The sequence below is a fragment of the Neoarius graeffei genome, chromosome 7 (genome assembly GCF_027579695.1).
Source record: "Neoarius graeffei isolate fNeoGra1 chromosome 7, fNeoGra1.pri, whole genome shotgun sequence".
Taxonomy (NCBI): domain Eukaryota; kingdom Metazoa; phylum Chordata; class Actinopteri; order Siluriformes; family Ariidae; genus Neoarius; species Neoarius graeffei.
Window position 1 is genome coordinate 19094511 of NC_083575.1, and position 15957 is coordinate 19110467.

Here is a 15957-nt window from a genome sequence, read left to right on the forward strand (position 1 = left end):
TAAGGTGTGTTTGTGAGTGGGGGAGGACCGCCACGTGTTTCTAAGACAATACACTTAGCTTTGGATGCTAATGGGACAAAAGAAATTAGCCGTAGGCTAATTTCACTAGCTTATAACAGTACTGAATCCACTGAAACCTTGATAAGGTCAAAATGTGTGATAAGGAAATTAGTGTTAGTCAGGAATAAAGAGAAGCATGCACAGCCTATCTATTAAAACAAAGCAATAATCAATTCAACATGCTATGTGTTTACAGTGTAACGAACCGTTCCTGAGTGTAAATTCACACTACTTCAATAAAAGCTAAATTCCTAAGACTAGGTTTTATTATGCCCAAAAATGCCAGTCTTACATGAGATTATGAGAAGATGTCCTGAGACTTTGGAGTCTTCACCGTTGTGGAGATCTCCGTGAAGCACAGGGGATTTCTGGGAAGAGGTTGAGTTCACAGGAGCCCATAGAGACTTCTGTAGAAAAAGAATTCTTGATCCGACACTTCGTAGCTGGTGGGAAGAAAATCTTTGTAGAACAATGTGCACAGAGCTTCAGTTAAAAAAGGGTCCAGCCGCTCTCTTAACTTTGAAATAAAACTGCTTTTGGGCGGTAGTTGTGACGTCACTTCTAATATGAATAAAACCGGTTGTAACTCAAGCTGAGTTTAAAAATCGCATGACTCTGGAGTCTACCTTGGCCAAGGGTAAGAAAGAAATCGCGCTAAATCGTGGATCTTGCAAGAAAGAGGTCTTTTTCTGGTTTGCTCGGGAGGAGCGAGCAATTCCTCCTTGTGTCCAGGCGGCTGCTCCGGATGGAAAGAGGAGGAGCTAGGAGTTTCCGGGTGGTTTATGCCTTCCTGGAGGATGTGACGTAGATGATCCCGTCCACGCATGACGTAGGTCGACGCGGAAGTTGGCTGATGGGAAATGTAGTTTCTTAAAGAGACGGACTGAATGTACCTACACTCGTTTACCATCCTGTATTATCATTATTCAGAATTATCCAAAGCCTCATTGTATGTGTGTAGGTGTTTGTTAAAACTGGAAATAAAAATAATTTTGATAATATTGAATCGGAGGAGAAAAAAAAGAATGCGTGCCTTGCAAAAGTATTCAACAAACCCCCCCCCCCCCCCCCCCCCCCAAAGTATCATCAGGTTCACCTCAATTAGGTGCTGACATTTTGCTGTCAATTCTTTTTATTTTTTATTTTATTTTTTTAAATCGGTGGATTTTTAAAATAAAATCAAAAAATTAAAGTATGCTACTTGCATAAGAATTCAACCCTTTCAGACTAATACAGACTAATAAACGGCTTTAAGGATGTTCCTACCAGACTTGCACACTATTTGCGAGTGATTTTCACACATGCTCCAGGTTCTTCAGGTTAGTTGGATGTTGATTTGTTAACTGCAGTTTTCAAACAATGCCAGAGATTATCAGTAAGATTGCGATCTAGTCTTTGCCACTGTAGAATAGTCACTTTTTTCCCCCTTTTTAAACACTCCTGCATTGCTTTGGCCTTGTGATTGTTCATTGTCTTGTTGAAAGCTGAAATTTTTCTCAAATCTAATATTCCTCTGTATTTTACTCAGTTCATTCTCCCATCAGTTTGAAAATTAAAATCTCTAGAACATGATGTCGTCACCACCATATCTAATTGATGTTAATTGATGTATGGCCTGCATCAAGTTTGTACCACAACATAGCGCTTTGAAACTTCCAGTATCTTGAGCTTGGTCCCATCATACCAAAGAAGAAAGAAAAAAACGCGCACAAGAACCACTTTTGTGCATTCTTATGGGCATGCTTGAGCAATGGTTTCTTTGTAGCTGCTCTCCTATACAGTCCTCAGTTATTCAGAGCTCTTAAGGGTTGTCTGGTGCACCTTCACATCACTCTCAGCCAAAGTAATTCCTTTGGAGTGACTGTTGGCCTCACTTTGGCTTCCCTCATCAGTCTCTGTTTTTGCACTGAGTTTTATTAGAGGGCCTTGTCTAGGTAATGTTTGGGTGGTATTATGGCAGCTTCCACTTCCTGACTATTGATCCCGCAGAGCTTCTTGGGATGTCCAACCTTTTAAACTTTATTTTTTAATATATTTTCACCCTATTCCCAAGTAATTAAATTCTGTTACCTTTAACTTCCTTAGAATGCTCCTAAGTCTTCATTTTCACTCCTTTCCTTCAGACTGACGGTATGTTCAGTGGCAGTTCAATTGAGGTAGTTTTTGGTCAGAAAATTGGAGCTGTTTTTTTTATATTTCACTAGTGAAAGCCAATTCTAAGTCATTTGTGTCCTCATTAAGACAATAGCCCTTATCTGGACCTTCCAGAATGTGTGTGTGTGTGTGGGGGGGTTTGAATACATACTAAATGTGAGGAGCATTTTTCAGTTTTTGATTTTCTTTGAAATACTTGCTGATGAATAATTAAATATTGACTTTGCAATTAAAAATACTAATAGGACGAATACTAGTGCATCTCAAACAATTAGAATATTCTGGAAAAAATTAAATATTTTCCATCAGGGCGGCACGGTGGTGTAGTGGTTAGCGCTGTCGCCTCACAGCAAGAAGGTCCTGGGTTCGAGCCCCGGGGCCGGCGAGGGCCTTTCTGTGCGGAGTTTGCATGTTCTCCCCGTGTCCGCGTGGGTTTCCTCCGGGTGCTCCGGTTTCCCCCACAGTCCAAAGACATGCAGGTTAGGTTAACTGGTGACTCTAAATTGACCGTAGGTGTGAATGTGAGTGTGAATGGTTGTCTGTGTCTATGTGTCAGCCCTGTGATGACCTGGCGACTTGTCCAGGGTGTACCCCGCCTTTCGCCCGTAGTCAGCTGGGATAGGCTCCAGCTTGCCTGCGACCCTGTAGAAGGATAAAGCGGCTAGAGATAATGTGATGTGATGTGATGTGATGTGATTTTCCATCAGTTATTTAAGAAAGTGAAAATGTAATATATTCTAGACTCATTACATAAAGGCCATTACTGAAAGGGCTGGCTGGAAAAGGGCCCAAGCAACAAGGATGACCGCAGCCTTGAGAGGATTGTCAAGAAAAGTTGATTCAAGAACCTGAGAGAGCTTTACAAGGAGTGGATTGAGACTGGTGTCGGTGCATCAAGAGCCACCACATACAGATGTCTTCAGGAAAGGGGCTAGAACGGTCACATTCCTAATATCAAGCCACTTCTGAACCAGAGACAACAGAAGCGTCTTACCTGGGCTAAGGAGAGAAAGAACTGGACTGTTGATCAGTGGTCCAAAGCCCTGTTTCCAGATGAAAGTAAATTTTGCATTTCATTTGGAAATCAAGGTTCTCGAGTCTGGAGGAAGAATGGAGAGACACAGAATCCAAGGTGTTTGAAGTCCAGTGTGAAGTTTCTGCAGTCTGTGATGATTTGGGGTGCCATGTCATCTGCTGGTGTTGGTCCACTGTGTTTTATCTAGTCCAAAATCAACACCGCCATCTACCAGGAGATATTAGAGCACTTCATGCTTCCATCTGCTGACAAGCTTTATGGAAATGCCGATTTCCTTTTCCAGCAGGACTTGGCACCTGCCTACAGTGCCAAAACTACGACCAAATGGTTTGCTGACCATGATCTTACTGTACTTGATTGACCAGCCAACTCGGCTGACCTGAACCCCATAGAGAATCTATGGGCTATTGTCAAGTTTATAGCGCTTTTAACAATAAACATTGTTGCAAAGCAGCTTTATTCATTGGTAAAATTCACCACGGGCCCAGTCCAGTCCTTCTGGACTGTAGCTTTCTTCTCATCACTGACACCGACTGAAGCTACACCGACACCATCAGGCAGGCCGCATCATCACCAGACTCGAGTAGGCGAAACGGCCGACGATCCACACACCCAAAACGGAGGCGCGGTAAGAGAGGCGGGCTACATGCTAGGCTAAAGGCTAGAGCTACAAGACCACCGCTACCTAGCCTTCTGCTAGCTAATGTTCGCTCGCTCGAGAATAAGATGGATGAGCTGAGAACCAGGATAACATCTCAACGTGAGATCAGAGAGTGTTGTGCCCTGATTTTTACGGAAACCTGGACTACTGCAAGCCTGCCAGACCCGGCCATTGAACTACAGACCCACTCCATGCACCGCAGAGACCGCACATCTGCTTCCGGTAAAAACAAAGGTGGCGGTGTGTGTGTGTTTTATGTTAACAACAGATGGTGTACAGACGTACAGGTGGTTGAAAAACACTGTTGTGCGGACATTGAAGTGCTGATGGTGAAGTGCAGACCCTTTTATCTACCGAGGGAGTTCAGTGCTGTTTATGCTGGCTGTTTACATCCCGCCGTGGGTCAACCGCACTACAGCACTAGGACTACTACATGACATCATCGGCAAATACAAGACCACACACCCAGATGCTGTGTTCATCATGGCCGGGGATTTTAATCATTGCGACCTCAGGACTGTGCTACCAAAGTACCATCAACACGTGAGCTTTCCAACAAGGGACAACAACATCCTGGACCATGTCTACAGCAACGTGAGAAATGGCTACAAGGCTGTGCCCCGCCCCCACTTTGGACAGTCTGACCACATCTCTGTGTTCCTCTACCCAGCTTACAAGGCCCTTCTCAAGCAAGCCCCCCCAGTGAGTAAAACTGTTAGTCTGGAATGAAGAGACTGATCTAGTGCTCCAGGACTGCTTCAGTTCTACAAACTGGGATGTGTTTAAGACTGCTGCTTTGAGAGAAGACTGTTCTGTGGATTTAGAGCAGTGGTTCTCAACCGGGGGGGCGCGCCCCCCTGGTGGGGCGCGGAGGTACTCCAGGGGGGTCGCGAGTAGGCTTCATGTATGGAGGGAAAAAAAAATCTGGGGCTAACAGGCTATAGTAGCTAAGCAGATGCAACACATTTACCCATGTCAAAATGCAGGACATTGGACTATTACATACAAATCAATACTATTATAAAATCTATCATAAAATCTTGTGTGTGTGGCCGCATCAGTCGGGGGAACTGTGATATGTTCCCAAGCCTTGCAGACTTTATCAGTAATGCAGGCACTTCCCACGATTTCTCATCTGTCTTTCAAGCAGCGTCAGAGCACCTGTCGGTAATGAGAAAACAGTTTGCGGCATACTTCACAGAGGATTATCGCTCTTTTGCGTGGGTACGAGATCCATTTGTGTGTACTGCTGACGAACTTCCAGTTGACATGCAGGAACAGCTTATTGAGCTGAAGAGTGACAGTAGACTTAAGGCAGTCTTCACCTCATGCCCTCTTTCGACATTCTGGGCAGCACTGATGCAGGAGTACCCGCAACTGTGTGACGTAGCCTTGAAACTGCTCATCCCATTCGCATCGACCTACTTGTGTGAGGCAGGATTTTCAAAAATGACTGCGCTCAAAACGAAATATCGCAATCGTGCGCAAATTGAGGATGACTTGAGACTGTGCTTGTCAAACATTTCGCCAAGAATCGAGGATCTTTGTAAGGCAAAGCAGGCTCAGGTCTCGCATTAACGCAAATGCAGATCACAAAGGCACAGTTAAAAGTAAAACCTAAATTCACGCCTGGTCCCAATTCCCAATGATATCAATAGCCAGCTAATGATAAGCCTAATAAAATACCTAATAAAAACACTAATAATAATAATAATAATAATAATAATAATAATAATAATAATGATGCCTATTAATAATAATAGCATAATAATAATAATAATAATAATATCAACAACCAACAACAGCAATAATAATAATAATAATAATAATAGGCCTAATAATAATAATAATGCCTGAAAGAACATAAGTCTTGTACTACTGCCAACAGCTTAGTAATGATAATAGGCCATAATAATAATTATAATAATGCCCGAAAGCAGATTAGAAATGTGGTGCTACTGCCAATTATAACAATAGCCTAATAATGATAATAGGCCTATGTATTTCTATGGAATGGATAATGCTACTACTGCTGCTACTACTACTACTACTACTACTACTACTAATAATAATAATAATAATAATCTAGCCCAGGGCTATCTATCTATCTATCTATCTATCTATCTATCTATCTATCTATCTATCTATCTATCTATCTATCTATCTATCTATCTATCTATCTATCTATCTATCTATCTATCTATCTATCTATCTATCTATCTATCTATCTATCGGTCGATATAAGGTGCTGTAGGTCGGGTGGCGTCACTGCGGGTGAGTGTGTTTGGGGGGGGATGGGGGCGGGGCGAGAAGAGGGGCCCCCAACTGCAATGAACCAGCTTTGGTGGGGCCCAGGTTGCAAAAGGTTGAGAACCCCTGATTTAGAGGAATATGCATCTGTGGTCACCAGCTACATCAGTATATATATTAATGACATTGTCCCCACCAAGCGCTGCAAAATATATCCTAACCAAAAACCTTGGATTAACAGTGAAGTACGCTCCATGCTACATGCACGCTCCACCGCTTTTGCCTCTGGCGACGCAGATGGATATAAAAAGGCCAGATATGACCTACGCAGATCCATCAGGGAAGCCAAGAGGCAGTACAGACTGAAGCTGGAAGGTTATTACAACACCTCAGACTCCAGATGCATGTGGCAGGGCCTGCGACACATCACCAATTTCCAGCAGAAGAACAGCAGGGTCACAGCCAACCACAACACATCACCAGATGAGCTGAATGAGTTCTAGGCTCGCTTCGACACCCTCAACGCCAACCAACACAGAGGGATTCTACCAACAGAGGCAGCACAGAGCTCTTCACCTATTGTGACCATAACCGAGGTGAGCAAGGTCTTCAGGAGGACTAACCCCCGAAAGGCAGCCAGCCCTGACAACATCCCCGGCCGTGCTTTGAGGGCCTGCTCCACACAGTTAGCAGAGGTCTTCACAGACATTTTCAACCTGTCCCTCTCCATGTCTTCTGTGCCCATATGCTTCAAGACCACCACCATAGTGCCCCTCCCAAAGAAAAACAATATAACATGCCTGAATGACTATCGCCCAACTCTGTCAGAGTTGGTACCAGAACATCCAGCACCAAGACAGTGAGCACAGGGACCCCCCCCCCAAGGCTGTGTGCTCAGTCCACTCCTGTACACCCTCTTCACCTACAACTGCACCCCCACCCAGAGCAACACTTCCATCATCAAGTTCGCTGACGACACCACTGTCATTGGGCTGATCACCGGCAGAGATGAGAGTGCCTACAGGGAGGAGGTGGCTCAGCTGGTCTCCTGGTGCCAGGAAAATAACCTCTCCTTGAATGCTGAGAAGTAGTGATGCGCGGATCGACCCATAAACCGCGGATATCCGCGGGTTGACCCGCGAGTCGGGCGGATTTGGGTATTAATTTTTCTAAATAGTGCGGGTGGGGCGGGTCAGAAATGGCAAAAATTTCTCTCATACATTTCTCAGTTGGGAATTTTATGAGATATAGGTGCAATAAACATTTTGCATTATAGATGTTCTAAATCGCATGCAACAATCTATGACTGTTACAAGTGCAGACCTGCAGTATCTTGCACTCAAAGCTCTCACACGTACTGTTCTCAGTCTGGATAAACGGAGGTATTAGATGTCTATCTTGGGTTTCCTTCTCACATTTTATTCTGTATTCTGTGTTCTGTAATATTTTTTCCTTTTGAAACGGAGATATAAATTATGTAGCCTACTGGCGTAGTTTTTAATAACGTGTTTTCAATGGTTTATCCCAAAACGGTATCCGTACACTGTACGGCATACAGCTTTTGTTTACACCGCCAAAACTTCTCAGAGACCTCCGATGAAGATGGCTGACTTGATCAGAGAGAAGTTAAAAAAGGGTGATGCAAAGGTTGTACGGAAAGTTGATCAAAAAAGCAAGGTGTGGGATGATTTTGGACAAGTCGTCTTGTCGGATGACACCGTTGCAGACTTTGTCATGTGCTTTCATTGTGAGGCGCTGTACAAATACGATGGACATAAAACAGGTACATCTAACCTGCTTCGACATTCATGTCGTGGTTTGGCACCACAGCCTAACAAGCCTTCCCCACACGTCCATGCAGAACAGCCCTTAATGTCATCATTTATGAAAGGCAAGGTGCCACTTGCTGCAAAGTCGAAAGTAGTGGATGACTTCGTAGCATTCTGCTGCTCGGATTTACGTCCGTTTGATATTGTGTCTGGACAGGGATTTTCACGCATGGCACAAGGGCTTGTAAATATAGGTGCACGGTTTGGATCAGTGGACATAAACTCTGTCCTACCACATAGGCAAACCATTTGCGACAGGGCCAAAGAGCAGGCCAAGACTGAAAAGGAGAGGCTAATCCAACAGATAAAAAAGGCCATGGAAAACGGAATAGGCATCACAATAGACATGTGGACTGACAGTATTAATATGAGGTCGTACACAGTGCTCACGTGTCATTTCGTTACTGAAGATTGGAAACTGTCAAGTCGCGTGATTTCCACACTGGAATTTGACCACACACTAAGAAAAACAGCACCAAACATGCACGAACAGATCACCAAAGAACTTCTTGAAGTTGGCATATCACCTGATAATCTGTCAAAGGTTGTCTTTGTGAGTGACCAAGGCCCCAGCATTAAGGCTGCACTCAAGAATTATTCTTGGATACCCTGCGCAGCGCATGTTATCAACACCATCCTGAAACATACATTCGACGAAAGGGACGCGCCAGATTGTATGGTCGACGTAACTGACCAAATTAATCAGTGCAAGCACCTGGTTGCTTACCTTAAAAAATCTGGAAGCGCACACATCCTTCCGCATGCTGTGGTTCAGGAAAGCGAGACTCGGTGGAATATTAAGCGGAGATGTTGAACTCAATTGCGAGGCAACACCGTGAGATTGGAGAACTGCTCCAAGACAAGGGTCAAGAACACCGAATCGAGGGCATACAGGTGGAGGTCCTCACTGCAGCTGGCGAATTTTTGACCCCTTTCAAACATGCTTCAGAGGACATGGAGGGAGACCGATACCCAACTGTCAACTCAGTTTTGTTATGGTACCACAGGCTGCGAATGCACTGTGAGCCTATGTGCGGGGACCCACTGTACATGGAGCACATTTGCAGACGTGCCGGAGAGCTCTTGAATGATGAGATGACCATCACCCCATCCATAAAATTGCCACTTTCCTCTCACCGCGATTCAAGAGCCTAAAGATGCTCTCACCAGATGAAAGCTTGGTAGTCCAAGCTGAAGCCAGGAGACTGACTACAGCCCTCATTCCAGCTCTGCAAGCTCAGACTGCGCAAAGGCAAGGTAAATGGAAGCCTCAATGTATCGGCTATATTACCAAAATCAATACCCTGTATACTGAAAGATATAATAATAATAATAATAATAACAACATTGGGGCAGCACGGTGGTGTAGTGGTTAGCGCTGTTGCCTCACAGCAAGAAGGTCCAGGTTCGAGCCCCGTGGCCGGCGAGGGCCTTTCTGTGTGGAGTTTGCATGTTCTCCCCGTGTCCGCGTGGGTTTCCTCCGGGTGCTCCGGTTTCCCCCACAGTCCAAAGACATGCAGGTTAGGTTAACTGGTGACTCTAAATTGACCGTAGGTGTGAATGCGAGTGTGAATGGGTGTCTGTGTCAGCCCTGTGATGACCTGGCGACTTGTCCAGGGTGTACCCCGCCTTTCGCCTGTAGTCAGCTGGGATAGGCTCCAGCTTGCCTGCGACCCTGTAGAACAGGATAAAGCGGCTAGAGATAATGAGATGAGATAATAACATTGGATCCCTTTCGCCTTTTAGCAGCAGATGACACAAGCGAAACACAGAGAGAAGAAGCAGAAGCTATAGGCCCAACCATGCGAGGTAACAGCCATAGAATAATGTGAAATGTTTCACACAGCTTGTTTCTAACCTTGACAGATCAAGACAGATCAAATGTATGCTCATACTTTAGTGAAATGGTGACGCCTCTTGTTCATTTTGACAGAACATTTACTGAAAAGGCGCAGGATGTTCCTGGAATGGGAAGACACGCCGGATCTTATAGAGCCAGATGAAGTTACAGCGTTATATGCAGTCACACTTCAGCCTTGATGAATGTAATGAAGACGTCCTTGGCTTTTGGGGGGGCTCATTGTCACGATTTCCCTCTAATGTCGATGCTGGCAAGAACGGTGCTTTGCGTTCCTGCAACCAGCGCTTCGAGCGAGCGTGCGTTCAGTTCGGCAGGTCGCGTGTTGGAAGCGCGCCGAAATAGGCTAAACCCAGGGACGGTGGATGCCATTCTCTTTCTCCATAGCGCTTCCAAACAGTTGTCATAAATAGCCTACAATCGGCCAGTGTGTGGGTTTTTTTTTTTTTTTTCAGTTTTGTAGTTTTCAATTTGTAGGATAACCTAGTTTGGCAAAATACCACGGTTATTAAATGGGCAAAATTGCGTGAAAAGACCTACAAAAGTTAAATTTGTCAGATCCGATGTTTAAATCGTTTGTCAGTTACTGTTGAAAACTAGTGTTTTGCGATACAAGGGATCTTGTCTGTGTGCGCAAGAGAGCGATGTCTTTCATCCAATGTTTCACAGTCCTTCAATAAAGAATGGTGTAAAATCCATCTTTCGGTTTCTTTGTTGCTGTTTGATACACGATGTTTCCCTAAAAACGTGAATTCAGCGCATACCCTTATCGTTTTGATTAGTGTTACAAATTAATCCCCCCCCTCCCCCCCCCCCCCCCCCCCCCCCCCCGCACCCTTTACCCTCGGGTCGGGTCGGATTTGGGTCACAATCCGAATATGTTTTTGCAGGTTGGGCGGGGCGGGTTGGAAGTCCGCACGGGTCGGGTTGGGGCGGGTGTTAAAAAAAGCCAACCCGCGCATCACTACTGAGAAGACCAAGGAGATGATTATTGACCCGAGGAAGAGGAGGCGAGACCAGCACGCCTCGCTGCACATCAACGGGACACAGGTGGAGAGGGTGAAAACATTTAAATTCCTCGGAACTCACATCAGTGAGGATCTCACCTGGACACACAACACACAGCAGACCATCAAAAAGGCTCAACAGAGACTCTTCTTCCTGAGGAAGCTGAGGAAATTTGGACTGTCCACCAAACTCCTCAGCAACTTCTACAGGTGCACAGTGGAGAGTGTCCTGACAAATTCCATCACTTTGTGGTACGGGAACTGCACAACTCAGGACAGAAAGGCTCTCCAGCGTGTCATTAAAATGGCACAGTTCATCTGTGGAGCTGTCCTCCCCCCACTACAGGACATTTACAACACCGGGGTCACAAAAAGGGCAGAGAGCATCATTGGGGACCCAACACACCCACAACACAGACTATTCACGCTCTTACCATCTGGCAGATGCTACAGGAGTGTGAAAGCAAGGACTAATAGACTGACAAACAGTTTTTACCCCAGGCCATCAGGCTTTTGAACCAAGGATTATAATCACCATCTACCTCTATATTTCCATCAGGCTTTTGAACCATGGATTATAATTACCATCTACCTCTATATTTCCATCAGGCTTTGAGCCACGGATTATATTAGCAATTTTGCACAAGACATTGCACAGTATATCTACCTCTATGTTTGCACATTGTTTGCCTTTTTTTTTTTTTTTAAATGTTATCTTCATTTTTCACTCTACCTTTATATTTTGCATTCCATATGCACTTTATATTTTGTGTTTCATATTTTATATTATATATTTCTTTTTATTTTGGAAAGCGTAGTTTGGTCGGGCAGTTGCAAAATAAGAATTTCATTACCCAATAATAAACCGCTGTGTCTGTTATTGTGTATATGACACATAAAAATCTTGAATCTTTACAGAATTTTAACGACTTAAAATGTGAGCTAATTTTATCCCCAGTCTATCCCCAACGAGCACGCCTGTGGCGACGGTGACAAAGAAAAACTCCCTCAGACGACACGAGGAAGAAACCTCGAGAGGAACCAGACTCGAAAGGGAACCCATCCCCATCCGGGCAACAACAGACAATATGACTATAACATTAACAGTCCTAACAAAGTCAGCTTTGTTGATGCTATAAACCCCCCCACCAACGGAAACCAGAGTGCAAAACCGTTCACGACAACCGCAGTCCCAAAGTCAGCAAGTCAACTGCAGTCCCCAGCCACAAAAACACCACTGCAAGAGTCCAGAGCATCCTCCAGGCGCGACCCCCAACTGTCCACATGGGGCTGCCCTCCACAGGAGCGATGCGATGAGACTCCAACCAGACACAGGGCACCAGGATGGACCAGGCAGGTCCAAGGAGCAGAAGAGGCCAACATCTCGATCCCAGGACTGACATGTAACTCAGAGGGACAGATTTGGGGGGGGAAGAGAGAGAAAACACAGGTTGTTAGGTATGCCCAATGGTACCTGAATAAGTAGGAACAGTATACATTATTGCACTGAGTACAAGCAGGGACTCCGGCAACTAACTATGACAGCATAACTAAAAGGGGAGAGCCGGAAGGTAACACAGGCATGAGGGAGCCCCGGGACATAAAGCAGCCAGCTACTACACAGTCAACAAACTCAAGTGAGCAAGCGAGTGGGGACTGACAGCATCCATACATCCCAGTTTACCAAAACACTCTATGTCTGGAGACCCTCCAGATCTACACCTTTACCTCATAAACACCATTAACAAAAGGCTTGACTAAACAAATATGTTTTCAGCCTAGACTTACACTGAGACTGTGTCTGATTCCCGAACACTACTTGGAAGGCTGTTCCATAACTGTGGGGCTTTGTAAGAAAAGGCTCTGCCCCCTGATGTAGCCTTCACTATACGAGGTACCAGCAGATAGCCTGCACCTTTTGATCTAAGTAGGCGTGGCGGGTCATAGAGGACCAGAATTTCACTCGGGTACTGTGGCGCGAGACCATTCAGTGCTTTAAAGGTCAGTAGTAGTATTTTATAATCAATACGAAATTTGATTGGGAGCCAATGCAGTGTGGATAAGACAGGGATGATGTGATCATATTTTCTAGTTCTAGTAAGGACTCTTGCTGCTGCATTTTGAACTAACTGAAGCTTATTAATGCACTTATTGGAACATCCAGATAGTAAGGCATTACAATAATCCAACCTGGAGGTAACGAAAGCATGAACTAGTTTTTCCATGTCATGTAGTGACATGAAATTTCTTATCTTAGCAATATTTCTGAGATGAAAGAAAGCTATCTGGGTAATGTTATCAATGTGAGTTTCGAATGAAAGACTGGGGTCAATTATCACTCCGAGGTCTTTTACTGCTGCACATGAAGAAACAGAAAGGCCATCCAGAGTTACTGTGTAATCAGAAAACTTGCTTCTAGCTGCATGTGGTCCTAATACAAGTACTTCAGTCTTGTCAGAGTTAAAGGAACAGTCCACCATACTTCCATAATGAAATATGCTCTTATCTGAATTGAGACGAGCTGCTCCGTACCTCTCTGAGCTTTGCGCGACCTCCCAGTCAGTCAGACGCGCTGTCACTCCTGTTTACTCCTGTTAGCAATGTAGCTAGGCTCAGCATGACCAATGGTATTTTTTGGGGCTGTAGTCAGATGCGACCAAACTCTTCCGCGTTTTTCCTGTTTTACATAGGTTTATATGACCAGTGATATGAAACAAGTTCAGTTACACAAATTGAAACATAGCGATTTTCTATGCTATGGAAAGTCCACACTATAATGACAGGCGTACTAACACCTTCTGCGCGCTTCGACAGCGCATTGATACTGAGCTCCATAGCCAGTGATTTTTGGATGTTTGATATTTTTGATTAAGGATATGAGGCACTAGCCTGGCAAGCCAGACTATAACATGAAATGTACAAGCAAAAATACTTTCTGCCACTAGGTAGGGTTGTCTAGTTCACTATGCTAATGGGGCACACCTTTCTATGCTTTGATATCCGGCCTACAGGTTTTACGATGAATGCGTAAAATGGGCTTCCCCTGTTTTAAAAACCAGCAGCCGCCACTGATCCGTACTGAATCTAAAATGGACACAAACGCTGTTTTTAAAGGGTCTTCTGGGTTATCGAAGTGAAATAGTAAAATCTCCGACAACTAAAGCTTTGTCTAAGGAAATAACCAGATCTGAGATAAAATCTGCAAATTCAGAAAGAAACTCAGAATATGGCCCCGGGGGCCTGTAAAATAATAAGTAATGGAATTAACTGGGTAGACTTATTTTTCGAGGCTACATACATTATATGAGTATGAAGAACTTCAAATGTATTAAATTTATAACCAGGTTTTTGTGTTGCACCTAGATAATCAATATAAATAACCGCAACGCCTCCTCTTCTGCCAGTTAGACGAGGCTGGTGTATATAACTGTATCCAGGAGGACTCGCTTCATTTAATGCTATATATTCATTTGGCTTAATCCATGTTTCAGTTAAAGTACATTAAACTCCTGATCGGTAATGAGTTCATTAACCATTAGCGCTTTAGATGTAAGAGATCTAATATTTAATAGCCCCACCTTTAGATCAAAGGTGCTGGCAGCAGCTGTACAGTCAGTATGATCTAATTTTATATTGATTAGGTTACTGGAACAAACTCTCTGAATATTTCTACCTTTTTGTTTACCTCGGGGAACAGAGACAGTCTCGATGTATTGGACCCTGAGTGACGACTCTGTGCAGCTAGCAGACAGTCGGTTTAGCCTGTTTGTCTGCTCCCTGGCCTTGGCTCTGGATTGTCAGAAATTAACTAGGCCTGTTCTGAGACTATGACCTATACTGCAGGAAATGAGAGCAGCACCTTCCCGAGTGGGATGTCAAGAGGAAGATGAGAAACACCCGACCGAAAAGTACAGACGAGCTGAAGGCAGCTATCAAAGCAACCTGGGCTTCAGTAATACCTCAGCAGTGCCACAGTCTGATCACCTCCATGTCACACCGCATTGATGCAGTAATTTGTGGTAAAGGAGCCCCAACCAAGTATTGAGTGTATAAATGAACATTTTTCAAAAATTGGAAAATTCTGGATTGTAAATCCTTTTTTGATTTGATCTTATGAAATATTCTAATAATTTGAGATACTGGGTTTCGGATTTTCATGAGCGATCAGCCATAATCATCAACTTAAAAACAAAAAAAGGCTTTAAAGATTTCACTTTACATGTAATGAATCTAGAATATATGAGGGTTTTTTTCATTAAATTACGAAAAAAAATTTTTTTCATGATATTCTAATTGTTTGAGGTGCATTTGTATGTGTATTAATTTACCACAAGTTTTCAAATGCATGTCATACCCACTTCACATCCATCTAATGAATAAAGCAAAAGAAGTACTGCCGAAGCCCCCCAAATTTCTAATACAGCTTAACATCACAAAGTCTTGTATTTTAGTTAGCTAGCTAGTACTTTGCAATGTCAAATATCTATGATTTACTGAAAGTGTTTACATCTGGTGTGGATTTAAATGCTAGTTAAAATGGAAGCATTTTCCCCATGAGACACACTTGACAGATGACTTAAAACACATTCATTACCACCAACACCTTTGTTGGAGATTTGTTTTATCAAACTACATACATCAGGGATGCATGTGTAATGAATGTAAAATTTATAATAAATTCTAGTGTGTCTCAACATTGAAGGACCACCTAGTCACCAGTACTACCAGGCTTTCACATACAATAGAGCTCCTTCAAAAGCTTAACCACACTGTTGTGTCTGAGCTACATAACAGGGCTTTATTTATCCATTTTTGTCCATGTGTTGAATATTTAGCACTATTTAGGGAAATTGCATGCTTGAACATGCAGTATGACTTCCTATTTTGAATATGATCTTTGCGCTGATGGGTCCTGATGTTTGACTTTAAAATAGTATATCGGGTTTGGAAATGGGTACATTTTTAATTTGGCTGTGTAGCCTATTTCAGACATCACATAGCACTGTTCCATGACCGCATTGGATAACATTGATTAAAGCCTGGCGCACAGGGGCGACTTCTTGTCACAAGCGTATTGCAATCTGCACCCAGTGGACAATTTG

General features: G+C 43.8%; 1 protein-coding gene across 2 annotated transcripts in view; it reads left to right on the forward strand.

Moving 5' to 3' along the window:
• The window catches only part of acoxl (acyl-CoA oxidase-like), a 155832-nt gene that overhangs the window by 86251 nt on the left and 53624 nt on the right, over positions 1–15957 (forward strand). The window contains exons 18-19 of one of the 2 annotated variants that reach the window (XM_060925371.1): positions 9737–9799; positions 9924–10032. The exons of the other annotated variant lie outside the window; for it this stretch is intronic. Of the exons in view, the coding sequence (XP_060781354.1) occupies positions 9737–9784 (48 nt within the window). The 3' untranslated portion in view covers positions 9785–9799; positions 9924–10032. Of the gene's footprint in view, positions 1–9736; positions 9800–9923; positions 10033–15957 lie in introns of those variants that run through there. 2 annotated transcript variants of the gene reach the window in all.